Raw genomic sequence first — 22,245 nt, forward strand, 5'->3', positions numbered from 1 at the left:
ATAAATTATTATTATTTTTCTTCAAGAATACACTACTGCAACAAAATGAAAATTTCATTTTATCATTGCATACGATTTATGTCACACCCCTACCTGAGATATAAAAAATACAAGAATTTAATCAGATTTGTAACAGAAGTCAATGATCCAGAATGTCATGATGACTTATAATGCACTCTAAATATCTCTATGTAAACAGAATTAATGTAAAATAAATGATACTGGACAGACATAATCTGTCTCTAGTAGATATATAATGGAAAATGAAAACAGTGTGAAAAAGTAGTACCCTGATGTAATAAGTGGGGGTGAGTGATATGGCACAATATTTATATTGTATAATGTCGTTCACGATATTCAAAAATGTTGGCGATATTTTCGCGACTAATGATATGGCACATCCCTAGTATAGAGTATTCGGGAAACATTTGGTGTAAGTGTACCAATAGTCCATTGTTTTGTATATCCTGTGTGTAAAGCAATAAGAAGGAAACTGAATGTTGTATTAGTAGACAATAATATGTCAGAGGTCCTTACAGCTTAATACATTATAGTTTTTTAAAAAAGCCTGTTCCATCAGTCTGTTTTCCATTTTTTTCAAATGTTGACCTTTTTCCATTTAGTGTTTTGTGCACAATTTAAAAATTTGCAAAACCTCAATGGATGGAAAACACTATGTAAATACAGTAAGTGTGAGTCATTGTCAATTTACAAGTGATAGTGTGGCTTCAAGTTGTACATCACAGCACTGAATTTGGTTTAAAGTGTCTGGTCTTCCTGTCTTCGCTCGATCAGTCTCTTTTTAAAAATCTTTTTTTTTTTCTCTTTTTCTGCTTCTCTCACTTTTCCTTCTCTGTCTTGTTCTCACCCTCATTGTAACTTTTCTCTCTCTCGTTCTGCCTTTTTTTAAATTTGATTCTCGCTGCCCTTTTTCTCGGTGCTGCTTGATTTCTTCGGGTTCTCCCGCTGTGCAGTTAGAGAGCTTTCGGAGCCACGGTTGAACGAGAGTGAGGGGGAGCGGAGACGAAGAGCCTTGCAGAGAATCGCTTAAGTCCCTGTCTCCTCTGGTGCAATACATGAGAGGCTCATTCCAGTCAGCCATGTGAGGTATCGCTCTCCTCTGATCAAAGGGATGGAGCGAGAGTTCAGCCATTCTTTCACTGGGTCAAGTGCATCCAGCTGCTCCTCTCCAAATACTAACATCAGGGTCTATCTGGCCTCTCTGTCTCTGTTTTGCTTTTCTGTGGTCTCTTTAACAGTCTGCGGGGAAAACTTGACCATTTTGGTTCCGAAATGGAGCTTCATTTAGCTTTTCATGTGGCTGCCAAAGAACGCGAGTCTGCATGAATTAAAAGTGTGGGCTTTTCACAAGTTGTGCCTGTGCTTATGGCTTGTTGACTTCAATGTTGGCCTTGTTGAACTCTGGTTTAAAGCCTGTAGCTCATATTAGCTAATTAGACATAAAACACAACATTATTGGCAGCAGAGTTGGAATATTTCATACCATAGGACCTAAAATATAAATCATCAGGGTGGCCTGTGCAAAATCTTCTTGACAAGGTCTTAAGACTTTGATGAGCAAAGCAGGCCGGAGGCAGCTCATCAGCTGTAATTAGGAACTGTCAGCTGAATCAAATTTTCAAGCTTTTCAAGGCTTTTAAAACCATGTGCTAACATTCATCATGAGCTCCTTGAAACAACAGTCTAGAGTTTGAAGAATTCTATTATTATTATAAAGCCAAGAAATTTAGTGTACAGTGTTTACAGTGCAGCATGTTATTTCAATGGCAGTTCAGGGGAACTGTGGAAGACAAGATGAGATCTGGAAAAAGTCACATGGCACAAATAAGTGCTTTTTGTCGTATGTGGTATTTAATCTGTGTGACAGTGTGAAAGCCAAAAAGACACAGAAATTGACATTGAATTTCATGTGACTACTAAAAGAATGGATGACTGTAATGAGGGAGGTTTTCTGTGGCTAATAGACTTTAAATGGCATATCACAACAGCTCCATGTTTAAAGACATTTTTAAGTTGACTAATAAAGACTACAAGAGGTTGTAGCTGTTTTTAAGCTTTTTATTACAGGCCTTTTGACCTGTCCATCTGTCAAAAGGCCCTCCCATAGGACCGGGCAGTAGAGATGCATGGAAATATAGATTTTTTTTTTTTTGTCTCAAACCAAACAAAATTGAAAAAAAATTATCGTATACCAAACAGATTTTATTAAATTTGCAACGATTCTCATCACTGTATAAATTACATAGCTTATATGTAAAGAAAAAGCCATTACCTCAACAGTGCTAGTTTTTCCTATCATGCATTTATTTCAGCTATGCTGTTGTAGTTCCACATTTAGCTAGCTAACTACCTCAGCAATGCAACTTTAGACATAAGTATAACTCAGCAGTGCTACTCTGATCACAGACAAACAAGCATTTTGCTAACATTACTATCCTAGCCCTGTACAGGCCTTCTACAGGTATTTTTGCTGGAAAACAGACACTTTGTAAAGAGCACGGCTGGACTTAGCTGGACGCTAACTCAGTTGTTGTGATCTACACACACAATAACATATGAACACAATAAAATAAAGCTCCCTCTACCATCATTGTCACTGTTTGAATAGTGTAGTGGTGGTGACATGGTAGTGTGTGTGTTGCACGGGTGTCAGGAGTGCACACTGCAGCGTTATTTGGGTTTTAAACAGTTTTAAAGGCTGTGAATCCCTTGGATCCTGACCTGAATGATGAAATTTCACCACCTTGTTTTTGCCACTCGATTCATGTCTGGCCTCTGATAGCCTCTTTCAGCCGGCCTCTTTCTTCACTTGAAACCCTGTCGACAACAACAGGATTCTCTGTGACAAGACCATCTACACTGAGAAAATAAACCCTCTTTGTGAATCTCAAAATCCCCCGGCGGCGATGCGTGAGCTGTTGCACTTCCAGCAGGAACTGTCTTATTTTTTATTCCTAACAGCCTGTGAAGTTCTTCAGCTGGTGTTGTTCTCGCTGAATATTGGAGTGAGAGATTGCACAGGGCTCGCTGGCCAAATGCTGTCAAAAGAAGGCCACCAAATTTTGCAAGTATGCAAATTGGAGAAGGTGCTGGTCTGTGAAGGAACAGACCATGTCTTAAACAGTGCTGATTGGCTGCATTTGTTTCAGATGCTGTAATGCAGGAAAGCTACAGGTTTCATCCAGCCAGTACTAAGTTATAAGGTATAGATTTGTGTAGAGTAGAAATGTCTCAATCAGGTCATTTTGCCTCTATCTGATCCAAGTATCTTAATGCTGAATGCCATATGATACAGATACTATCTGATCTTTGTGTATGAATAAATCATGTAGTGTAGAAAGTGCAGAAAACACAGTTTAGTTAGTTTCTCTTGCAGTTTAGAGAAGATGCTGCTGATTAATGCTGAAGTAAAATCTCTTTACTTTAAGCAATGGTTTGTGTTATGAAATCCTGTACTGAATTCTTTAGTGTAGGTTTGTCACATTTAATTACATTATCTACTTATGGTTCAATAAACAGATATAAACTAAATCATTTTTGCTGACTCCAGTATTGCATAATATATGAGCCCATTAATGTGCAATATTTAATTTGTTAACTTTGTTTAAAATTTATATTATTCATGTTTTATTTTTTTTTTTCAATTGCTGCAGGCAATTTGAATTGGTTTCTCAAATTAGATCTGTTGAGATGACTGTCTGCACTGTTATTTAAAAGGAATCTGTTTATATTTACATGTCCAGATATCAGAAACATGTGGTTCTGTGGTTTGGTGTCAGTGACTAAGCTTTTTATCACTTCCATTACTATGGATTTAAAGAGGTGTAACATGTAAAAGACACGTTCTAATTTGATTTGGGCATCTGTATAAATCTGATTGTAATCACTTTTTTTTCTTTAATAATTTTGTTTAAATTTTTTTCTCCCCAATTTACACGGCCAATTACCAAACCCACTCATTAGGACTCTATCACTAGTGATGCTCCAACACCAGGTGCCACTGATGCAGCATTACCGAGTAGCATCACAGCGCGCTCGGAGGAAAGTGCAGCGACTCAGTTCTGATACATCAGCTCACAGACGCCTTGTGCTGATCGACATTACCCTTTGGAGTGATGAGGAGAGATATTGCCATCTACACACCCAGAGTGAGCAAGGCCTATTGTGCTCTCCCAGGGCTCCAGTCGCCGATTGGCAAGCTACATGAACAGGATTCGAACCAGCGATCTCCTGATTATAGTGATGATTATAGCGCTTAACCCACTGCACCACTTAGAGCTCCCCTTGTATTCATTTTTCAAACCACCTCCAAATGTGGATTGGATTGGATTTGCGAAAGTTTATATGGATTTCTTATGTGGTTTCTGGCTGTCCACACTACCAAATCTCAAAATGGATAAAATCTAGATGAGCCAAAAGTCTGATTTGAGCTGGCAGTCTGAACAAACAGCCTGAGAATCTTTACATTAGGTTTCTTTAATATTCTTTACTCACTTTCCTGCATTTACAAGAACCCAGAGCTGCAGCAACGGGAATCCGGCCAAGGTCACTGGGCTGAAATTCAGACAGTGAGGATTAGGTGTCGATCTGCTTCACTGGCCACTGAGGGCCATTTTCACCATGAACCCTTTCAACCATCCATTCCACGTCACTTTCAGCGCACCTCAGGCTGGGAATTCACACTTCTTTTGGCGATTACTTTACAGGTAACTGCAGCAGCAGCGGCAGCAGTGAAGCAGGTGTTGGACGCAGGCCCTGTGTTATACGTGACACACCGTTTTTCCCCCGATGAGAAGAGCACAGCAGCTGCCTGCACTAATGAAATTAGTCATTACACACTCTCGCACAACACACACTCTCTCTCTCTCTCACACACTTTCACACTCTCACACCCACACCCACATATGTTCGCTCATTCATTCTCAATGTCATTCTCCTGTTGGAGGACACATGGGGGGATATGTGACACATCCTCCAGTCATCCTCTCCTTTTTATCCTCTTCAGCGGCCTTCAGTTGATCAGACTTGCTTTGATTAGATTTCGAGAAGCTTATTTGCATGATTGAAATACTTTGAAGGGCCATTTCTCAAGGCAAGTCTTTTTAAGAGAGTAAGTGAGTGGATATGCGTGTGTGAGTGTTTGAGTGTGTGTGTGTGAAGATTCATTCACAGCTGAATTGCATTAGGCTTTACACATCATATAGCTCGCAAGCACTAATGTGCAAACACAAAATATTCATTCAGATACAGAGATACAATTTACGCTCCACTCTCCGTTACCTCAGATGAGCTTCATAGCACTGATTTCTTTTCCTCCTGAAATCTGTGGTCTGGGGTTCACTTTAAGAAGCAGGTGTAGTCTACTGTATGTGTGGAAGCTATCGTGTGATTGGTTCATTTTGTAGCATGCCTACTTTGACTTATCACGTTACCTCTCCTTTTTATCAGTATATCCTAATAAATTCACACTCTCACAAAACCCTAAACACTGCTCAAAATCTACTAAAGCATTTATGCAGAGGAACAAGTACAGTGTTCTGGAATGATCATCTATGTCCCTAGACCTGAATATTATTGAAAAACTGTGGTGTGATTTAAAGTGGGCTGTTTATGCTCAGAAACAGTACAGTAAAGTACAGAACTTCACTCTGAAGACATTTATTCAACTTTACATTTTTTGAAATATATCACTCCACTCCTATCTGCAGAAACTGGGTGATGTAACAGAGTTAGAATGAACAGATAATATAATTAACGAGTTTCAACAAAATTACTCTATTATTCTAAAAATGGGTTAAAATGTGTAAAACGTTTATTTTTTTGTAAAAGTTTTTATTTTTGTAAAAAGGTTAAACATATTTTTGGGAGCTTTTCATTTCTTGCTTTGACGTTCCTGCAGGCTGTGTCCCTCTGCTGCTGCCGTACCTCCATCAGACGAGTGAGAGCTCTGAGATGGATGGTGCATAGCTGCTGCAGTTCCTCTCTAAAATATATATTTTTTAATCTATATCTAGTTAAAAACTTAAAAAAAAACATTGTTCTATAACTTCATAAAAAAATCTAGTGCTCTATTCATTATATAGTTTTGATAAGAAATGCTAACTTTATCGTGTTATAGTCTAGACACGTGCTCCGCTCGTGCAAGTCGAGTTATATAACTCATGCTTCAATAGTAAAATGTGAATTACGTTAATTTCTTATTTTATTTTTTACAACCTCAGTGTGCTACACCTGTAGCCGTGCATTGCAAGAATTATTTGATTTAATATGTTTCAGGTATGTTGCTCCCTAGATTTTCCCTTCGAAAATGCTCTATAATTATTTCTAAATATGTTATGAATTAATTTTCCAATCCTGTTGTGCCATAAAACCAAAAATTAGCTTTCCTCTGTAAATTTTTTAATATAGTTTTATGAGAAAAACAAGCTATACAATCACGTACATGTTAGGAGGATCACGTACATGGATGTGTGCTATACCTGCAGCTAGGGCTGGGGCGGTATTGATTTTTTATAACCGCGGTAAAAAACTAATGCATCACCGCGATATTGCGGTTAACCGCGAGACCCCAAACCACACCCCCCCCCCCCCCCCCCCAAAAAAAAAACACCACAAATTTATTGGTAACAAATCTTTATTCTTCAAACCATACAGCCTACATACAACCTCTACATAAACCATAAATACAGCATAACAAGTGAACATATGCTGCCTGTATAATTCGTCATTGTACAGCTAACCTGTCTTTTTCCGAGCAGACTTTTTGAAGGAGGAGCTTGTCCGCCTCCCCGTTCTCCATCCATAGATCTATTTTAGGGCTGGCCCGAATAGAGGTTTTGAGCTCAGGATATTCGGCAGTAATTGGTAGCGAATATTCTAATATTCGTTTTAAAAAAAAAGACGAATTAATCCACAGCAAAATTTTCCACTGACCCCCGGCCCCGAAAAAAATATATTTCTCACCCCTTTCCTCGGGCAGTTCGGGCTCAAGGCTCAAGAAGTCTGTGATAGGCGTCTGTTTTTTTTTTTATTCACACTCTTCTTATTTCTCATTAAATATCTACTAGATACAGATTATATCTGTACAGTATCATTTATTTCACTTCCCTCCTGAATATTTGGAGTGCATTATGTCTCCTTATGTTGTGTAGTTATGTAGTTTTCACCCCAGAATTTCTGCTGCCTCACACCAGGCTTCGGCTGCATCGCAGGGCAGGAGCGCAGCTGCGTTACGGCTATTTCGTTTGAATTGTGCAGTGCAGAGTATTACAGATTTTGTATTTTTGCACTTGGGCTATTAGCTCAATATTAAATATTTCGTTTGTTTATAAATTATTTTATATTCTTAAACCATGTTAAATTATATTCGATTGGAGGAAATTATTTCAGACATCATTTCTTTTTTGTCCCGTTACCGTTCCGCAAAAAAAATCCTTCTTTTAATCCCGCATCAGCCCGCCACATACACAGTTTTGCCGCACCTGCCCCGCGGTCCTAAATTACATTTAGTGCTTAAAATAAAAAAAAAAAAATTTATTAAAACCGCGCTGAATAGAGCGGTCACGTTTCTTACCACATTACAAAAAAAATCGGTGTGTGTGTGCCCGTGTCGGTCCATTCTCCGCTCCTTTTTTGTGCTTAGGGTTTTTTTGTTGCGTGCATGAGAATCACTGCGTGATTATTACAATTTTCTTAACTATTTATTAATGTGCTCCCACATCCTCTGGATTGATTAAACTCCTGTTCCCGCCAATAACAATTCAGTTCTGTCTGTTCCGCAAGATATCCTGACGGGACCCGCGTCATATAATATGTTGATTAAAATGTCGTGACGTTAAGAAATCGGCTCGCAAGAGACAACCGACCAAAAAAAAGACATTAGTTCCATTTTAAAATAATAGAAACCTGTCCTTTATGTTTGACAATTTTTGTTTCACTTTACGTGTCCTTACTCATCTGAAGTTTATTTATCTGAACTGAGTTTTATATGGTTATATTTGTAGCGGTTCTGAACTCAGTTCCGCGTGCTGTGAAAGAGACAAGGCGCAGCGCATTTTACCTCAGACTTGGTCAGATAACAACATTTCAGTAAAGATGGTGGTTATAGTTTTATATCATTGCTTTGCTGTTTGAACTGCACTTCAACCAACCTTACTATTTTTACCAAGACTGAGGCGCAATGCCGCGCGTTCTCCGCGGAGCTCACGCAGAACAGCCAGCAGCCAGACAATGAATTAATATATTTTACTTTCTCAAAATGTGACCACGGAACACCTTACATGGCTCTATGGTTTACCTTGAGGTGGGTGAATTAGTTTGATGTGTTGGCGAGAGGTGCAGACACCACTTTCCGGCAAATCTTGCAGATGATTCTCTTCTGAGTCTTTTTCTTCCTTTTTTTCTCAACTTACTGAGCCTGCCCTGTAGCTTCCATTTCCGAGCCAATATTAGTGCTGCTAATCTTCACTCTCTTCAGCAGCCTCAATGGAGACGAAGTGAGCAGGAGACTCCAGAGCTGTTCTGACCTCAATGAGTACCACGCACCGCGTTTTGCTTAACCCATTCGCTGCCGCGCCAGTGCAGCGGCAGCACAGATAAATGACAAAAAAAATTATATTCGATATTATGAATTTTGAGATCGTTTGACACCAATATCTATCGCGATCAAAATATATTTGATATATTGCACAGCCCTATAGTGTAGGACTTACACTTGACATATTAATACTGAATTCACCACAGTTGTGCTTATATGGAGCATTTTACTACCGCTCAAAACGCAGTCAATCAGATTTGACAGCCATAAAAAAATGCGGTAATGACGGTAATGAGCTCATCACCGCGGTGACGTCCCATAACCGCGGTATTGCGGTAATAAAATTATCGTCACAGCCCTACCTGCAGCCGTGCATTGCAAGATATGAAGAATTATTTGGTTGAATCTGTTTCAGAATAAACAGCACTGGAAAGCACTGGTTTGGGACTCATTTACTGGCCAAACAGTGGTCGTTACAGTGAGAATATTCAAAATGCATTGGATGGATTATCACAGGACACCATTAGGAACCTCTACAATGTAGTTTTAAGTGTGTTGTTTTTCTTCAACCATGTAATTTTCAGTAATGTAGACTTATGATAATGTAGTGTTCTTATACTACACCCCAGTAATCAAAATGAAAAACAGAATCTTGAAATGAGGTCAACGATTTACTACACCCCCGTTCTTCAGGCTGAAGCGTGAAGGCCTGCCTCCTCCTCAGCTTGGATATAAAGATATCTGGGAGCCCTTCTGAAGCTGTCTGCGCCCTAATCACCACCCCGCTGACAACTCTTTTGTCCGTCGGCCGTCCTTGCTCTCTTCCCCTCTCCATTCTCTCTCGCCTTTCTCTCTCCACTCCCACCCACACGCCTGTGCATCTCAGCCCTCTGCCGATCTGTTTTTTTTTGTCGCTCAGTCCCAGCTGCTGTTCTCATAGCTTACTGAGTGGCATTTTTACTGTGACATTTTGCATCCATTACCATTTTGCTAATGGCAGTAGTGTAGAGTAGGGAATGGGCCTGTCACGATAGCACTTTTTTTGTGGACGATATATCATCCCAGAAATTATTGCGATAAGAGATATTATTGTCATTTTAAATCCATTTAAATTCCACAGACGAAATGATAATAGTATAACATAAGTACAGTATAAGTAATTATACTCTTTTATACAAAACTTTTGAATTAATGGTACCACTTTAAAATAAGACTACCTTTATAAAGGGTTTAAAAATGGTTTACAATTAGTTTATTAATGGTTACTAATTAGGTTGTAAATGCCTTAAAAATCCTAACAATCAGTTATAACACATACGTAGAAAGGGCAACAATATAGATGGCTGTGGGTTCACTATTTAGCAAACAACAGGTCATTGCTTTCTACGTATGTGTTATAACTGATTATTAATGATTTTTAAGGCATTTACAACCTAATTAGTAACCATTAATAAACTAATTGTAAACCATTTATAAACCCTTTATAAAGGTAGTCTTATTTTAAAGTGGTACAGAATTAATCATAGTTTGGAAAATATATATTTTTTTCTTTACCTACTGCAGTCCACACTGTTTGCATGAAGTCAAAGTTATTGGTCGTTGCATGACTGGCTAAAATATGGTTCACTGTTATATATGTGAACAAACACTCAAATATTATTGAGGTCATGTCCACTTATTGTACGATAAATCAGTAATGTAATTATTGTGAAAGGCCTAGTAGGAAAAGAAAGAAAATATTGTAAAGTATGTTGAAGTATTGCAATATTGCTTTTGCAATACAGTATTGATTCTCAGAAAAAAAAACACAATGATTTAATTATTAATAGTTTATATGTAAAGATTGGCATCACAGGTGTTCGTTTTGTGTTCATCTCCAACCACTAGACCCAACCAAATGTTGGACTCCAGATCCCACTGTTCTAAATGGATACAAATAAAAGCAAACAAAATATTTTGGAAAAAAATGAAGTGAATAAAGTCTAAATTTTTTATATTGAACAATTTTATATTTGATGGAATGATCAAAAAGCAACCAGCTGGACTTTTAAAAAATGTTTATGGTTCAATGGTACATTCATTCAGGCTATTTAATTTATTCAATGTTGAAAAAAAGTTAAAAGAAACATTTTTGTTTTTTTTAATATGCAAGGTAATCTTCCTTTGACAAAATGTTTACTTTTGTCAGGTTTATATTTTAGCTAAAAACTTATTTTGGTGTATTACTCCCTAAAGATTTCGCGCATATTATGGTGTCTTTTTATACTATGACACCTTTCTGAAATGCGAAATATTGCCTAGTTATCTAGCTTAAGTTGATACTAAGCATGATAAGTGATGCTGAAGGCTTATTGTATCATATTTTGCAAACACAGCGTATAAATGAACTTAAACCTGCTGTTTGTCAGCTCTTGCCTGGGACCAGATTAAGGAAATTGGAAGCAGTGGATTGAGGGAAAATTTGAATTAATTAGAGCAATATTAGAGTAGCTATTGCAACATTACTAAACGCCGTTATAAATAAATAGAATTCTTTTGTATAAAATAGCCTTTTCACTTATTACCATATTCAGCTGAATATTGTCAGCTTCCGTACTATTGTCATCCACAATATTGTAAAAAAAAAAAAAAAAAATTAAATCCAGTATTCAGTTTTATTTAGTTTCTTTCATTGTGAATTTCACATTGAAACAGTAATTCGTTTGACCGGCCAAGACTAACTGCAAAATATCTGCTGAAGCATAATCCTTGTATCGTGATGTATACCATATCCCTCCTAGTGTAGAGTCAGGCTACTATAAGAGTACAGGCCTCCCTGATTCTCTTCTTTAGAACAAACTGGATGAAAGCTGAATGACCTCTCTTTCTCTGGTGGTGCTTTGTACTAAAATTAGTGTAGAGCTGTGGCGTCCCACACCATTGCTGTGGTCTGAAAGTCATTGGCAACGCTCTGTTCTAGTTTTCCCTGAGCGTGACCGAGTCTCAACTGCACAAATGCTTAAAGTGTTCAACTTGGCAAGAGAACCTCCTGGGCCCAGTCTTAATGTTCCATAGAACATGTGAACAGAAGTTTGTAGGCAACTACTTCTTAAGACCGTTTCTGAAAGCGAAGATAATAATAGGAAGTTTGTCCTCTACTGTTCTGGGAAGGCTTTGCACTAGATGTTAGAGCCTTTGTGTGAGGATTTGGCTTCAAAAGCATTTATGGTGTCAGGATACTTGAATACATGGTGTTGGATCATTAGTTCTGGATCATCCTCGCCTCTCTAAACAATCCTAAAAGAATTGGATGGAGGCCAATCTATTCAGAGAATGCTGTTCCACTGCTTCAGTGCCAAGGGACTTTATAATCCACTAGTCAAAGTTTGGAAGTGGGGTATGGGATGAGCTCATGCAAAAACATTGGGTGATTTTGCTTATTAAACACATACAACTTTATTTCATGATCATTTACCAGGTTTACAGTCCATGGTTTCAGCCATGCAACAATGGAAATGGTACTTTTGTTATAGAACAAAAGTTCATAATTGAAGAGATGGGCCTCTCATCAATGATACAATAATTATTTATTATAGTCACTCCCCAAATCTTCAGTGATAGGGAGTCATCTATTCGCTAGGTCTTTGTTCAAATTTTTCAGTTCCACCTTAAATGATGCTGCAGCCTAAAGGCTAATTTATGCTTCCAAAGTCTTTGGACCTTTTATTTTACCTTATGTTTAAACAATGGCATCCTATAACAACCATGTCTATGCATCCCATAACAGCCATGTCTATACACTTTTGAGTTCTTTTTTGGCATATGCTCGTAAGGCTGTCTGTTCAACACATGCTTGCTTCTCTAAAATACTTATTTTTTGGAGTTTCCACTAAAGAAAAAGCTTTCTTTAACCTTATTCCACTGTGTCTAACACTGTGTTCTTTCCTGAATGTCCTCCAATTACCCAAACATATGCAATGACCTTTTTTCACCACTTTCTGTTTAATCTTGGCCTCAGTTCTCCTTCTTTCTGCAGTGGACTCAGCGGTGTGCACCAGTTAGCCTTGTATGGGTCATTAATTCTTTGAGTCCTCTGGCTTTTATATAATTTTTCTATATTTGGAGCTCACCGTCTGGCCTGTGATTGCTTCATGATGGGCAACAGGAGTTGAGGCAGCAACAGGCAGCTCATCTTTTGATCTTCAATGGACAGTCCAGTAGGATCAGTGGGAGAGTAAAGATCATGGGCATGCATGCTATGGGTCAATAAGCAGTATTGGACTTTTTTCCCCCGCTTCTTTTCAAGTCGAGATGTGTGTGTGTGTGTGTGTGTGTGTGATGTGGGTGTAACTTTAGTGCAACCAAAACCGGAAGAAACTGGCTGCTGGTTCAGTGTCTTGCCTACAATTTTCTTGGCAAAGTATATATATTGCCAAAAGTCTTCACTCACCTATCTAAATTATTGAGTTCAGGTGTTCCGATCCCTTCCAAGGCCAGAAGTGTATAAAACCAGTTGAATCCAGGCCTTACATCACCAAGCAATGCAATGCAGATGGCTTGATGCAGTAGTGTAAAGCACTGTGCCCCTGGACCAGGGGTAGTTTGATTAGAATTCAGTACGGTTTATTTAGACAAAATTTCAACAGGCCAAAGTCTGGACCGATTTTTAACTTGTGTTATTATTCCAGTTCTATATCCTGTAAGTTTTTTTTTTTAACTATGATGAAAAAATATATAATAATAATAATAATAAAAAAAAAATACCTCTCTGGACTTTTTTTGTTTACATTCCTCACTTGTCTCTCTGACTTTAGTTTCCGTTCTTGTTTTAACGTCCATATCTTCTTATAAAGGCGTTTTTTCACAGCCGCATCCCAATTCAATAGCTGGAGCAGCCAGTAGCAATTACACAACACAGTAGAAACAAAAACAATACACAGTAGAAACAAACAATAAGTGTAGTACAATACACTTATTGAGGGATAACATTCTAAATTGAGACTTAAAAAAATATATACATAAATATATAAATACAAAAAAACTATAGAAAGTGTGGAAGTAAACAGTCGTAGATATGAGGTAGTGCAGTAAAAGAATAAACTAAGTATAGGAGGTATTAGTAGATATGACTATTAAACATAAACATAAACATGTGCAAGTATTAAATTTAAGTTAGGTGCGTAGTGTAGTGTCCAGGGGTGCAAAAGTACAGGATGTACAGTAAAGTGTCCCGAAGTGCAAATGTACAGGATGTACAGTAAAGTGTCCCGGAGTGCAAATGTACAGGATGTACAGTAAAGTGTCCCGGAGTGCAAATGTACAGGATGTACAGTAAAGTGTCCAGGAGTGCAAGTGTACAGGATGTACAGTAGAGTGTCCAGGAGTGCAAGTGTACAGGATGTACAGTAAAGTGACAAGTGTCCAGGAGTGCAAATAAACAGTAAAACAGTATATACAGTAAAGAGGCAAAAGAGTCTCAGGGTGTAGATGTGTATGGTGTTTTTCCAGTACAGATAAAAAAAAAAAAAAAAGGGTGATTTAAGAAAGCACATATGAGCCTTGTTTCTCATCTGTCTTCTCTCTTCCGGCTCCACTGGGAGGAGTTGAAGAGTCTGATGGCTCTCGGGACGAACGATCTTCTCAGTCTGTCCGTAGAGCAGCTCTGTGACAAGAACCTGCCACTGAAACTGCTCCTATGATCCATGATGATGGAATGTAATGGGTGACCATCATCATCCATGATGGAGAGTAGTTTGTGCAGTGTCCTCCTCTCTGCCACCGTTACCACAGAGTCCAGCTCCACACCAACCACGGACCCCGCACGCCTGACCAACTTGTTCAGACGCATCTCGTCCCTCTTCTTCATGCTTCCTCCCCAGCACACCACAGCATAGAAAAGACAGCTGGACACCACAGTCTGATAAAACATCAGCAGGATCTTCCGACAGATGTTAAAAGACCCCAGCCTCCTCAGGAAGTAGAGCCGGCTCTGTCCCTTCCTGTACAGGATGTCTGTGTTGGCTGACCAGTCCAGCCTATCATCCAGATGCAGTCCGAGATACCTGTAGGTCTTCACCATCTCCACATCAACTCCCACAATAGATACTGGCTGTGTGGGTGGCCTGGCTCTGCGGAAGTCCACCACCATCTCCTTGGTCTTGGAGGTGTTCAACAGCAGGTTGTTCCTATTGCACCATGCCACAAAGTCTTCCACAAGGTGTCTGTACTCCTCCTCCTTTCCTCCCCGTATACATGCCACAATGGCAGTGTCGTCAGAAAACTTCTGCATGTGGCATGTCTCAGAGTTGTACTGGAAGTCTGAGGTGTAGAGTGTAAAAAGGAACGGGGAGAGCACAGTCCCCTGTGGTGCTCCTGTGCTGCAGACCACAGTCTCTAATGTACAGTCCTTCAACCTGACATACTGAGGTCTGTCAGTGAGGTAGTCTGTGATCCAGGAGACCAAATATGGATCCACCTGCATCCCCACCAGCTTGTCTTTCAGTAGGAGAGGCTGAATGGTGTTGAAAGCACTGGAAAAATTTCGAACCCCAGCTCATGCAGCTTTGCCATCAAGCTGCCGGCGTCAGAGGGAGCAAAATTGGCCCTGCTCCCTCTGGGTGGGTAGATGGCGCTCTCTCCCCACATCACTCCTACGGGGATGTCTGCAGCACAGGGCGTCTGTGAGCTGATGTACTGGAGCCGAGCCGCTGTGCTTTCCTCCAAGCGCGCTGGCTGCTCGGTAATGCTGCATCAGCAGCAGCTCGAAAAGAAGCGGTGGCTGACTTCACATGTATCGGAGGAAGCATGTGCTAGTCTTCACCCTCCTGGTGTGTTGAGGTATCACTAGTGATAGGGGGAGTCCTAATGAATGGGTTGGGTAATTGGCCGTGTAAATTGGGGAGAAAATGGGAAAAAATTAGAAATAAAATTATAAAAAAAAAAAAAAAAAAAAAAGAAAGCACTGGAAAAATCAAAGAACATGACTCTCACAGTGCTGCCTCCTCTGTCCAGATGAGAGTGGGTCCGGTGGAGAAAGTACAGTATGGCATCATCCACTCCCACTTTCTCTCTGTAGGTGAATTGCAAGGGGTCCATTGCATGTTGAACCTGGGGTCTGAGGTGGTGTAGAAGCAGACGTTCCAGGGTCTTCACGATATGTGATGTAAGAGCGACCGGCCTGAAGTCATTGAGCTCACTGGGATGCGTCTTTTTGGGTACTGGAACCAGGCATGTTGTCTTCCACAGTGTGGGGACCCTCCCCAAATGCAGACTCAGGTTGAAGATGTGCTGCAGGGGAGCCCCCAGCTCAGCTGCACAGGACTTTTGTAGTCTGGGACACACTTTGTCTGGGCCAGCTGCCTTTCTTGGGTGGAGTCTCCTAAGTTCACCTCTAACCTGGTCAGCAGTGAAGGTGTGCAGAGGGGGAGGAGGAGGGGGGGCTACAGTGGTGCTGGTGGTCAGGACAGCTGAGTGTGGGGAGTAGGGGGGAGCGGGGGCTGAGTTGCTTGATGAGATGAGGGGGGGTGTGGAGGAGGTGTCTACCAGAGCTGTAGGGTCTTGAACAGGGCAGTCAAACCGGTTGTAGAAGGTGTTGAACTCATTGGCTCTCTCTAGTTCACCATCTGCAGCACTGTCCATCCTCTGCTTACAGCCAGTGATTGTCTTCATTCCATTCCATACCTCCCTCATGTCATTTTCCCTCAGCTTCTGCTCCACCTTCTTCCTGTAGGACTCCTTGGCCTCTCGCAAATGGACTTTGAGCTCCCTCTGTACGCTCCTAAGCTCCTCCTGGTTGTTTTCTTTAAAGGCCCTCTTCTTCTTGTTTAAAAGGCCTTTAACATTGCTGGTTATCCAGGGCTTGTTGTTAGCAAAACAATGCACAGTTTTCACAGGAACAACAATGTCCATGCAAAAGTTCATGTAGTCCGTCATGCAATGTGTAATCCCCTCAATGTCCTCACCGTATGGCTCCTGCAATACACTCCATTCAGTGGACTCAAAACAGTCCCTAAGAGCTGCTTCAGCATCAGGAGACCATTTCCTGAAGGAGCGTGTAGATGCAGGTTGTCTACGGACCTGGGGCTTGTACTGGGGCTGCAGGTAGATCAGATTGTGGTCAGATTTTCCCAGAGGGGGTAGAGGTGTGGCAGAGTATGCATCCTTTAGGTTGGAGTAAAGGAGATCAATAGTTCTGTTCTTCCTGGTGGGACAGTTCACATACTGGTGGAAAGCAGGGAGTACTGAGTCCAGTGTGACATTGTTAAAGTCCCCCGAGATGGCAAGGAAAGCTTCAGGATGCTGTGTCTGAAGTCTCGCGATGGTTGCGTGAATGACGTCACACGTGGTCTCGGCGTCAGCGCGAGGAGGGATGTAAACACAAACAACAATGGCGTGGGAAAGCTCTCTGGGCATGTAATAGGGTCGGAGACTCACCGCCAACAGTTCAACATCCCGACAGCAGATGATCTCCTTCACAGTTACATGTCCTGGGTTACACCATCTGATGTTTACAAACAGCACGAGGCCCCCACCTTTGTTTTTTCCGCTCCGTTTGGGGTCTCTGTCCGCTCTTACGGTGGTGAAGCCGGGAATATCCACGTTAGCATCCGGAATGTTGCTAGTTAGCCACATACAAGTATGACAAAACAAATACACAGAATCAAAACTTTAGTAGCTTTGTCCTGGCGGTTGGAATTAGGCAAGACCTGGATAGAGTTTAAAGCCAAATAAATGTCTATGCTACCTCCAAGAAAGAGAGAACTGGAGGAAAGGCCTCTCGTGGGACTTTCAAGGTCATAAAGCTCAGTGGCTCAATGGAGAAGCAGTGTGGGAACAGGGATGAGGAATGGGATCAGATATTTATAGAAAAACAGAAAAGTGATGAGTCAAGCAACAGAGAGAGAGAACACGAGATTGCACTGACAAGACAAAAAACAAAGAAACAAAAGCAATATAAAAAAAAAAAATTATGTTACCCTGTCTGCTCACTTTCTACAAACCGCTAGCCTAGATGCTAAGAAAATAATTAATATGGACATGATTCCCAAGAATTTGGAGTTTAGACTCTGCATGATATCTTATGTGAAATAGCCATTAAGACGGCTGCTCTTTGTGTATATAGATATACTGACATGCCAAAAGTCATGGAACTTAATCATGAAGTGGTAAATCAGGGAACAGCTTGGAAATTGCCAAATCTGTACAAGTTGTGAGGTATTATCTTGTGGGCAAGTTTGAACAATGGCCAGCATGTTCAAGGTTTCAAGATGATGCAAGGAAATCAAGAGTCTGAGCAAGGCAAGGTGGATATTTCTGATTGGCCTTTCCATAATTTATATTGTTAGCCTCCTTTGATGGCCTAGTGGGAGAATCCAGAAGTCCAGATTTGGCCAACAGGGGGTGCTACTCATATTTTAAGCATTATGTAAGTTGCAGGGTTCAATTCCTACAGTGCATCTCTTTAAGCCTGGTGACTTTTGGACGACTTTTACCACCTTGTATTAGAAAGATTTTCCTGAACAGCAAAAGGCAGTTACTCCAACTCCAGCTTTTTAATACCCTTGATTTCACGGAAAGAAGGTGTCCCAGTACTTTTGTCTTATATGGTATATATCTTGTACCAAGGGTGTCCAAACTACGGTATTTTAGAAATAGAATGAAAGTTGGCCCGCTGTTAAGCAGGTTTTTATAATGTGAGATTCAAAGTTTGAATGCTAGGTGTCAGAAACGGTGAGGGTACGCAGTTTTAGCGCAGAAAAAACAGGCCAAAGAGTCTAAAATTGGAGAGGGTGCTTAGTTGTAGTGCAGAAAAACAGGCCAAAGAGTCTAAAAGCGGAGTGGGTGCACAGTTTTAGCACAGAAAAACAGGCCAAAGAGTCTAAAAGCGGAGAGGGTGAAGTTGTAGCGCAGAAAAACGGACCAAAGAGTCTAAAAGCGGAGAGTGTTCAGTTGTAGCGCAGAAAAACTGACCAAAGAGTCTGAAAGCGGAGAGAGTGCACAATTCTAGCGCAGAAAAACGGGCCGAAGAGTCTAAAAGCGGAGAGAGTGCTCAGTTGTAGCGCAGAAAAACGGGCCAAAGAGTATAAAAGTTGCCGTAATTATGGTGTTTAATATTAAGAGACATCATGAAGAAAGATGTCATATCAAAGATAGATAAAGATAGTAAGTCAAGTAAAATGATGTGTAAATGAAAGATATCAGGAAAAAGTATTATTTAAAGTGGTATATTTCATTATTTGTTTTATTATAGAGTCTGTGCTTAGCTTGATGGGAAATGTAGAAGATTGGCCAATGAAAGGTTGTGGCAGGCTTTATCTCATTGGTGTAACAGATAGCGGAGCGGCTTGTATTTCTCCAACTCAGCTTGTCCTGAGCTGAAGAGGGGAGAACAGCGACAGGGTTGGGCTGCTGCTGTTTTGCGCTTTCCCCCTCGCAGTTGCTATCACTTCATCTGCTGATTTATTCTTGTTTCAGCTGTGAATAGAGGTCAGGCTGTATTTCGTGCTGCTGCAGTTGTTTTGTCCCGGGGAATTGTGCGTGAGTGTGTTCACTGGGGTGGTTTATTAACTAGCCAACTTTTTGTATTAACCTTCAGGCATCAAAGCGCTGCTTGAATGCGTAAGTCTTAGTCACTTTGACTGTTTTTGTGTCTGACATTGTTTGGGCTTCTCTGGCGTTTCCTGAGCGTGGACTGGAGCTGTCAGCTCAGCTCGCTCCTGCACCTCTGGCTCTCCGTCTTTGCCTCTGTAATAAACAAGCCGAGTAAGACTGGTGTTCCTGTATTAAAATTTCGCTAGGTGTCAGGTTGATGCCTGCCGTGGGATATCGAAAGTAGTGAAGGCAAAAATTTTCCTTTCAGCGTTGCCAACCTGAGTAATGAACTCTTCCCCTCACTCAGCTTATCTTTTTCTGCCTGCCTCTCAAGTCAGAATGCTTTATGCACTAGAGCTGAAATAGAAATCAGATTTTTATCTTAATCGCTAAACTAGTTTCAGTATTGGGCCAATTATTAAAGGTAATATGCCATGCATCGTCTTAAAATATGAAATGTACTTTACTTTTTACAATCAACCACATTAAAAAAACACTGAAAAAGCACTCCAGCTAAGATAGTCTGTGGAGCTTAAAGTGGAAACATAACCGAAAAGAGCTAAAAGTCCATTATTTTGAATGTTTGCAGTTTTATGTGGTTAGAAGTGTTTGTAAGCTCTGCTACTCACTGTAAGGGCTGAAAAAGATGCACTCTGACAAGCAGTATTTTCCGGTTAGTCTGGTTAAAACTCTGCAATGTCTATCCTCCATGAGTTTTACACATTCCACAATATATATCCTGCAGAAACTGCGAAAAACTTCATACTGACATGCTGAGACTGCTGCCTGCGTGCTACTAATAAGAGAGTGGTTAAATGAGGAACTGCAGCTTCTTGTGGCTGAGCAGACGCAACACTGAACCACACAGCTCTGCTGTAATTCTCATCTCCCCAATATGAACTGATCGGCTCTCAAAATTGGATTATTTTGGCTGAAAATCTGCCAATGGCAATACATAGCCAATCAATCTCTGCATCTTTACTAATCATGCAGCCAGAATACTCTAAAATCTTATATTTGGTATTGCATGGGGCTGCAGTAATTTAATTGACATAATCCACAATGTCAGTCATAAAAATGTGTCAACTCCAAATTCCGACAATATGCACTAATTGTTCATTTGCAGCTGCAATGCACTACAAAAGTGCTGGGGACAGAAACGCAAAAGGAAAGGAAGAAGGGCCGAAAGTAACAGACACAACAGATTACTTATTTACTCACTAAATATCAGAACATTTTGTATTTAAACAACATTAAAGGGACAATTAAATCTCGCATTAAGCTGTTTCTATTGTTTTGAAGCAATATAAAAAGCCATCAGAGGGAGCAGAGATGGAGGGCATGGCAGAAATAAACCCTTATCTAATTAACTAATTAAATGCAAAATACTTGACAGATTGGTCAACTTACAAACTAATCAATCAAAAGTTGCAGCCCTAATTTTTGTTTTGGCCAGGGGCTGTCTGATGGGCATGATGGTGTTAGAGTATATCGTGCTGCCCATTACACAACACTAAACGTCTTGGTAGTATAGTACATTTTAAACATTTAAGGGTCAATATCATATCCAAATGTTTTCAAGTTTTAACTATATATATTGATGGTTTTAGGTTAAGCTGAAAAATGTAGATAGTCCCCCCTCCTTCATTATTTAATCTACTTGGTGTAATGTACCGGCAAAGCAGTCTCGGAGCATGATACTCACATCACCATGTTTAACAGACGGTACAGTGTTCTTAGGGTTTAATGACTTACTTTTAATTGATCCCCTTAGTTGATCCTTTACTATTAGTTGAACATTTTACCTTGATTACGAGGTCACGAGGTTACCTTGATTATTAAGTCACATATGACTACACATGAGCTATGTTCATAAGATATATAAAAATATATAATAAAACTGTTATGGGCAGAATTCTCTTGATTTAAGGTTTAAATGTGTTTTGATTATTATTTTTTGTTTGATTGCACAGCTCTGCATTTATTTACAGCATTTTCTCAAAAACTCTTTTTTTATTCTTTGTCTCTCTCTCTATTTCTCCAGGCGGCTGCTGAATACGTGAAGACCCACCTGCCGGAAGTTTTAAAGCAGCAGCTACAGACATATGAAAAAGAGAAGGAGAACAGTCTTTTGTCGTATCAGTCCATCCTAGAACAGCAGATACTCAACGTAGACAAGGAGATGCTAGAGAAGCTCTCTGCCTCCTATGATGAAGCAGGTAAGAGGTGTAGAAACAGCCGAGAGATCCCTGTGGGAGTGGGTCAGTCAGTTTGTCTGTTGGTGACTGAGTAAGAAAGACACAGACACTCATAAACTTCATGAACTGAAGATCAGTGTCATGTCTAGTTTTAGGCTGAAATGGGCTAGAAAAGCAGATCATATAAGAACATCTGAAGACTCGCTAATTTAAATGGGATGTCAGTCGAAAACAATGCATGGAAAACATTTCTGCATTTCTGACCTGATGAGTACCATATTTACATGTATACTCAAAGCTCTGACAAATTGATTGCTAAAAGGGAGGACAAGGAATAGATCCACATTCTTCTGGTAGATTGTTAATGTAGTCTACATGTGCACAACTGCGACTCAGCAGTTCAGCCAAATGATGCTTTCTTGGGCCAAGATGCTAAGAACAGGCTAATTAACCCCAGCTTCAGGCTTTCAAGTTCAAACCATGAAGTATTTTTAAGCATCATCAAAGTACTAGACGGAGCACAATCTTTCCAGAGAACACAGTTCCATTGCCCCACAGTTCAATGTTTTATACCACTCTAGCCCAACACTCTAGCCCACACCTGGCATTATTATAAAATTGAAAGAAAACGTCAAAAATTATTGATTGAGTTTTATTTGACAAAATCATATAACGCAAACTTAACAGACTGGTTTCTCTCACACATTGATTCTATAATAAATAGAAATAATAAGAATAAGAATAAAAATAAAAATATTTTTTTTTATATAGTGCAAACAATAAGTGCCAACCACAACCAGTCATATTAAGCCTAAGGTTTGTGTTTTTTTTTCTCCTAAATCTCTTGTAATTTAACTATGCATAACCATAACCAGTCATATTAAGACTATGTTTGAAGTGCAAACAGAGACAGAACATTTT

The 22,245-nt window shown here is 40.1% G+C and overlaps 1 protein-coding gene across 1 annotated transcript in view; it reads left to right on the forward strand.

The window, feature by feature from the left end:
- ppm1lb (protein phosphatase, Mg2+/Mn2+ dependent, 1Lb) overlaps positions 1-22,245 on the forward strand; it is a 129,645-nt gene that overhangs the window by 84,249 nt on the left and 23,151 nt on the right. The window contains exon 2 of the mRNA XM_022678792.2: positions 21,171-21,345. Coding sequence (XP_022534513.2) covers positions 21,171-21,345 — 175 coding nt within the window. The remainder of the gene's footprint in view (positions 1-21,170; positions 21,346-22,245) is intronic.

Source organism: Astyanax mexicanus, chromosome 4, assembly GCF_023375975.1.
Source record: "Astyanax mexicanus isolate ESR-SI-001 chromosome 4, AstMex3_surface, whole genome shotgun sequence".
NCBI lineage: Eukaryota > Metazoa > Chordata > Actinopteri > Characiformes > Acestrorhamphidae > Astyanax > Astyanax mexicanus.